Below are 6,911 nucleotides of genomic sequence, written 5' to 3'. Positions count from 1 at the left end.
ATAGACATCATGTATATAAGTGATATTTAAATAATAAGAGTAATAAACAATATATACAAGAAAAATGGTTTATATATAACATTATAGGAGTAGGTTTCTAAAACCTAAAGATTAATATAAGAGAAGATTGTAGTATACATATACTTTGTAGACTAGTAGTAAAATTTAATTATAGCTAGATTATGGTTATTATAGAAACAGAAGCTATACGGTAATATGTTTTGGTACGTCCTGCTGGTAACAATAATAAACAGTGTTGAGAGAATGTTTAGCCTATACTTGCATTTGGTGCATGAAGTTTTTAAATCCTATCCAGTAGCCCAATATTAGCGGTGCATTTATACTGCGCTCACATGCAGTTAGCCTGTGCTTGGGCTACATTCTAATTGCATATTCACCTGTTCAAATGTTTAAATACTCCGGGGGAGAACCCCTGATTAAATGATTTTACATTTCTGGCATAAAAAAAAAAAACTGACCCCCTCAGAACAATGCAAGGCACCTCTGCAAGTCTATGTCTGGTGCCAGGTCTGAATCCCAAATAGAAATCTATTTTATGCATTTGAAATTTTTCCTTAAACTTATGATACATTTGTGTTTTTCTTTGGAACCCTATGAAAATACAGTATTATGTCACTATACTGTCAAAGAAACTAGAGAACGGTTTCTGGGCTTAGACTACTGAAGGACCTCAAGATTCTGCTGCCGTATTTCAGAAGTATGTCAGCAGTCACATTTGATGTAGTGAGTCATGCACAGTCTGAAAATTAACAATAATTTTAACACTGCATGTAATACATGTTTCCAGTTGGGCCAAGCGGATGTGGACAAAGAATGTAAGTCCAAGTGTGTGTGCCAAGAATTTGGTGAGATGAAGTGTGCAAACCTTACCTGTGCTGCTGAGGAGGGATGTAGTGTACGAGGCGGAGTCCAGGATTGTCACGTGAAGCAGGGTTACTGCACGGTCAGTCCGGGTGGTTACCTGACCTCCTTTGATGGCATGTCAGGAGGAGTAGGAGGTCCAGGAGCATTTGAATTGATGTCTCTCTGTGACGAGGATGCAGCGCTGTGGTTCCGTGTGGTCGTGGATGTCAGAGTTTGCAGTTACTGTGGAGCAAAGCAGGTCGTCACTGTGTTTGTGTACTTCAACAACACCTCCATCATAGTAAAAAAAAGATCATCTGGTCTGGGTAAGAGGCATTGGAAAGTATTAAAAACAGTGTTTAAAGATTTACTTGAATTTCAAGATCCACAGTACAACCCCTGGCAAAAATTATGGAATCATCAGTCTCGGAGGATGTTCATTCAGTTGTTTAATTTTGTAGAAAAAAGCAGATCACAGACATGACACAAAACTAAAGTAATTTCAAATGGCAACTTTCTGGCTTTAAGAAACACTATAACAAATCAAGAAAAAAAACTGTGGCAGTCAGTAACGGTTACTTTTTTAGACCAAGCAGAGGGAAAAAAATATGGACTCACTCAATTCTGAGGAATAAATTATGGAATCACCCTGTAAATTTTCATCCCCAAAACTAACATCTGTATCAAATCAGATCTGCTCGTTAGTCTGCATCTAAAAAGGAGTGATCACACCTTGGAGAGCTGTTGCACCAAGTGGACTGACATGAATCATGGCTCCAACAGGAGAGATGTCAATTGAAACAAAGGAGAGGTTTATCAAACTCTTAAAAGAGGGTAAATCATCACGCAATGTTGCAAAAGATGTTTGTTGTTCACAGTCAGCTGTGTCTAAACTCTGGACCAAATACAAACAACATGGGAAGGTTGTTAAAGGCAAACATACTGGTAGACCAAGGAAGACATCAAAGCATCAAGACAGAAAACTTAAAACAATATGTCTCAAAAATCGAAAATGGACAACAAAACAAATGAGGAACGAATGGGAAGAAACTGGAGTCAATGTCTGTGACCGAACTGTAAGAAACCGCCTAAAGGAAATGGGATTTACATACAGAAAAGCTAAACGAAAGCCATCATTAACACCTAAACAGAAAAAAACAAGCTTACAATGGGCTAAGGAAAAGCAATCGTGGACTGTGGATGACTGGATGAAAGTCATATTCAGTGATGAATCTCGAATCTGCATTGGGCAAGGTGATGATGCTGGAAATTTTGTTTGGTGCCGTTCCAATGTGATTTATAAAGATAACTGCCTGAAGAGAACATGTAAATTTCCACAGTAATTGATGATATGGGGCTGCATGTCAGGTAAAGACACTGGGGAGATGGCTGTTATTACATCATCAATAAATGCGCAAGTTTACGTTGATATTTTGGACACTTATCGCATCAATTGAAAGGATGTTTGGGGATGATGAAATTATTTTTCAAGATGATAATGCATCTTGCCATAGAGCAAAAACTGTGAAAACATTCCTTGCAAAAAGTAGAGAAGCTTGAATCTTCGACTGGACTGGGTTGCTTGATGCGAGGACGTTTCGCTTCAAAATCGCAGAAGCTTCCTCAGCTAAAATTCTTTCTCTGGTAGTCTGACTTCTGTCTTGACTCTTGTAGAGAAGAATAAACAGAAGCCAACAAAAGCTGGAGTTTTTTAAACCTAACCAGACCCCTCCTACCGAGAGGCCGACTGCTATAGGCTAGTGACTAAACAATAGCTCTAATTAGAACCTATTGTGCTCTAGTTAGCACCCTCCTAATGACAGGGCAGCTGTCCCTCCTAATGATGGGACGGAAGCCTCTCCTGGTGGCTCCCTTGACGACTCTCCTGATGACGTGAATGACTCATTACCATGAACAAAAGACTGAAACTGCTTTGACCTGAGTACCCCATTGTAAACAGGGGACAAAAAGACACATAGGGTCAATGTCATGGCCTGCAAATAGTCTGGATCTTAATCTAATTGAAAATCTTTGGTGGAAGTTGAAGAAAATGGTCCATGACAAGGCTCCAACCTGCAAAGCTGATCTGGCAACAGCAATCAGAGAAAGTTGGAGCCAGATTGATGAAGAGTACTGTTTGTGACTCATTAAGTCCATGCCTCAGAGACTGCAAGCTGTTATAAAAGCCAGAGGTGGTGCAACAAAATACTAGTGATGTGTTGGAGCGTTCTTTTGTTTTTCATGATTCCATAATTTTTTTCCTCAGAATTGAGTGATTCCATATTTTTTCCCCTCTGCTTGGTCTAAAAAAGTAACCGTTACTGACTGCCATAATTTTTTTCCCTGATTTCTTGCAGTGTTTCTTAAAGTCAGAAAGTTGCCATTTGAAATGACTTTAGTTTTGTGTCATGTCTGTGATCTGCTTTTTTTCTACAAAATTAAACAACTGAATGAACATCCTCCGAGGCCGGTGATTCCATAATTTTTGCCAGGGGTTGTATGATAAGTTGCCTTATTATTTGGCAATCTTCCTCTGTTCATCCAGGTCAACTGCAAAAAAGTGTCTCTTCCCAAGGAACTCACAAGTGAGCTTTCCATCCACATCTCTGACATGACTGTGACCATCGAGTGGGCGTCGGCTCTGAGGGTCACCTACTCGCTGTCTCAGGAGGTCACTGTCATTGTTCACCATAGTCTGTCTGGTAAAACGTGTGGCGCCTGTGGAAACTACAACAATAACTCCAAAGATGACATGAGAACTGCAGATGGGAAATCAACGACTGATGTGGCTATGGAAACTGACTCTTGGAATGCTGAGGAAATCTCCAGATGGTGAGTGATTTGAACTTATTGATATTTTGAAATTTAATACAGCAATATAATAATAACAATAATAATAATAATAATAATAATAATAATAATAATTAATAATAATAATAATAATGACTTGGATTTATAGAATGCCTTTCAAAATAACCAAAGCACTTCACTTCAAGTTTCATTATTCATTCACACATTGGTGGTGGTAAGCTACTAGAGTAAACTGACAGAAGCGTGGTTGCCATTCATTTCATTAGGAAACGGAGCAGGCTACGGCCTCAACTTTATCAAAATTCTGGGTCTTTTAGTGAACCTTGGGGCTAGTGGCTGGCGATCACCTTAGTATTTCTTGTGTTTTTCTTGTTGCTTAATGCTGACAAACTATACTGTATTTGTTGTCTTTCTGATGCCTGATTCTGTATGTTTTTTCCTCTCTGTTTGAGGTGCAGCTCCATTCAGAGATGGGTGTGGTGTCTGCTTTGGAAACCCTCCTGTCCTGTGCACCACCATATTGTTTTGTGAATTGTTTTGTAATTTCTGTCGGTAGCATGGCCCAAGCAGAGGGTCACTCCTTTGAGTCTGGTCTGCTTGAGGTTTCTTCCTCAGAGGGAGTTTTTCCTTACCACTGTCACCTGTGTGCTTGCTTTCAGGGTTGGTAAGGTTAGACCTTACTTGTGTAAAGTGCCTTGAGGCAACTTTTTTTGTGATTTGGCGCTATATAAATGAAAATAAATTGAAATTGCCATTCTGCACCTACGGCCAAGGACACAACGGCAATATGCAGATTTTTGAGTGGTTAGGAGCTGGAGTCAACTGAACCTTCATTCATGGGACAACCCACTCTACCAACTCAGCTATTTCCACCCCTATATGACAAAAAAAACTCTCCAACTTGTCCTCATCTCTGCTTTTAACCTTGAATCCCTGCTACAGCAGAAATGTTAATCGTCTACTCTGTTTTGCCCTTTTTTGCAAAATACAAACTCAGTTGGACCCTCAAAGTTATTAGCAAGTGATGGTGCCTTTGCTACAACCACTCATTCACAAATGACTCGTGTCCACCGAGCGGTCTGGGTTGGCACGGCACCCTATGGAACACTATTTTGTGTGTTTCCACATTCAGATTTAGAGGCAGGCACCAAATTAACGGGCTTGTACCATACCACTTTTTGGCACCCTTCACTTGGGGTACCAAAATAATGAAATGGTAGCAAAAGGGAGTAGCTAACCTACCGTTGTCCATTGATTGACTCATAGCAACATAGGAACACATCACTCTAATCATTGTAGCAGCAAAAGCTAAAGCTACAGTACAAAGCGGCACACTAACAATAATAATTAAATATATCTTTATTCAAGATGGTCCACATAAATACGGAGGTGAGACCCTATCTACATCTACAGACCCTATTTTTTCAGTTAAGTCCTCACAAGACCATTCATACTGCTGTGACAACCATTCACACACTGAGTAAATATAAAGTCTCAAGCTTAACTGTTGTATCATTTCAACTGTATTGATCATCACTGCTTGACAAAATCTGTTATCCACATAAGACGTCCTTGTTTTGGAAGATGGTGTCTAGAAATGATTACTTATCATGGAAATTATTGAATCAGTGCAGCAATTCTAAGGGAGCCCATTGGTGTTTGTCTGCTCCGGGTGTGTTTTTCACTCTGAACCAGAGGATGCCAGCGCTATGTCCCACCAACAAGAAGAAAAAAAAAACTTATTTTAAAAGCCGTAAGGCCTTTCTGTAATTGTTTTATTCAGAATTACAGTGCTATACGAGTATTTAATCGCGATCAGCGTTCACCACAGCCATCCATCATCTCTACAACATTCTACTCGCGATGAAGATCAGCAGCTGAGGTTATAGAGGTGGGTCTATGACATCATCGTTTCACACCAAGACGTGAAAATGGTGTTTACAGATTTATCCACCCTGGGAGCCGTTTTCAAGAAATATCGTTAGCGGCCACCGACATTGCATTTTCTGTGTGGACAAAAAGCCAATACGATACACAAATTATGTAGATACACTTAAACCCATTTCCATGTGGAAGGAGCCTCGTGACAGCTTACGTGCACTCAATGACATGCATGTCAGTCTCTGCCATGCTCCACCTACCAAAGAAAGGCTGGTGGTAGAAATGCAAGCCAAGCTGAGCTTAACCATTCTGAACTGTCCCAGACTGTGCCCTACTGACCCGGATCGCTCAGTGGAAACGAGAACTGAGAACTAAAGAATGACGGCGTAGAGTCTTTTTATGGGAATGAGAGTGTGCATTTTAATTGCATTTGTTCCAATGTAATTACAAAATGCCAGAGAATCCCCCATGATAATTACTGATCAGAAGTGAGGCTGACAGACATGGCCATCAAATGTAACCAACCTTGCAATCACTGCTTGTCATCCAAGGACACTTAAGACTCATTTGGATGGAATATTATTTTCAGCCCTTTTGTTCTGTGTTCGAACTTTAAGTCAATTCTTGAGCGAATGTATTATTTTTCCTTTAGAGGTTGAAACAATGCAACAAGAAGTGATGTTTGTGTATACATTTAAAGGTATAGTGTGTGCATACGAGTATTTGTGAATCAGTCTTAAATAACCTTTTACAGTTAAATATGTTTGGGGTTTAGGTTAAACAGCCCCAATATCTCATCATTATACACACATAGTAACTTTACTGCTGCAAGCAAAAATCATTCCTGATAAAGCTCATTTTACATCTCTGTGACATATGTCACAAAACTCCATATTTGGGCTCCTATTACCCTGTGAGACACACCCACTGAGTAGGTGTCTGTATAATTTTTGGGAGAGAGACAACCTGGACAGGACACTAGAGAAACACACTCACACCCACACCTATGAACAATTTAAAGTTTCCAAATTCACCTAACCTACATGTCTTTGGATGTGGGAGGAAGCTGGAGCACCCACAGGGAACCCACACAAACATGGGGAAAACATGCAAAACTCCACACAGAAAGGATACAGGTGGGAATCGATCCTATGACCTTGTTGCTGTGAGATAACAGTGCTAACCATGCTACCTGTTTATTCATATGATTGTGTTCTAATGTTTTGTTTATTTATTTCTTTAATTTAAACAATTTGGGTCTCCATAGGATATCATCACCAGTTAAACAGTCAAACAAGATCAGAAACAGACAGTAATTTAATTAACTTAATGCTTTAAAATCAAGCAACTCCTCT

At 39.7% G+C, this 6,911-nt stretch overlaps 1 protein-coding gene across 1 annotated transcript; it reads left to right on the top strand.

Annotated features, from left to right (window-relative positions):
- Window positions 1-812: 812 nt before the first annotated feature.
- On the top strand, window positions 813-3,623 carry LOC117514550 (IgGFc-binding protein-like). Its single transcript, XM_034175065.1, has 2 exons — window positions 813-1,190; window positions 3,410-3,623. Exons 1-2 carry the CDS (start codon window positions 872-874, stop codon window positions 3,451-3,453), a joined length of 363 nt encoding a protein of 120 aa, XP_034030956.1. The 5' UTR covers window positions 813-871; the 3' UTR covers window positions 3,454-3,623.
- Window positions 3,624-6,911: the final 3,288 nt, after the last annotated feature.

The sequence above is a fragment of the Thalassophryne amazonica genome, chromosome 7 (assembly GCF_902500255.1).
Source record: "Thalassophryne amazonica chromosome 7, fThaAma1.1, whole genome shotgun sequence".
Lineage (NCBI taxonomy): Eukaryota > Metazoa > Chordata > Actinopteri > Batrachoidiformes > Batrachoididae > Thalassophryne > Thalassophryne amazonica.
Note: the sequence above shows the minus strand (reverse complement) of the source record. Positions and strands in the feature narration are given on the sequence as shown.

Bases quoted from the DNA above. Each gene is read 5' to 3' on its own strand.
- LOC117514550 (XM_034175065.1), top strand. From the start codon at position 872: ATGAAGTGTGCAAACCTTACCTGTGCTGCTGAGGAGGGATGTAGTGTA. The intron at 1,191-3,409 runs GTAAGAGGCATT...CTGTTCATCCAG, and splicing joins AAAAAGATCATCTGGTCTGG to GTCAACTGCAAAAAAGTGTC.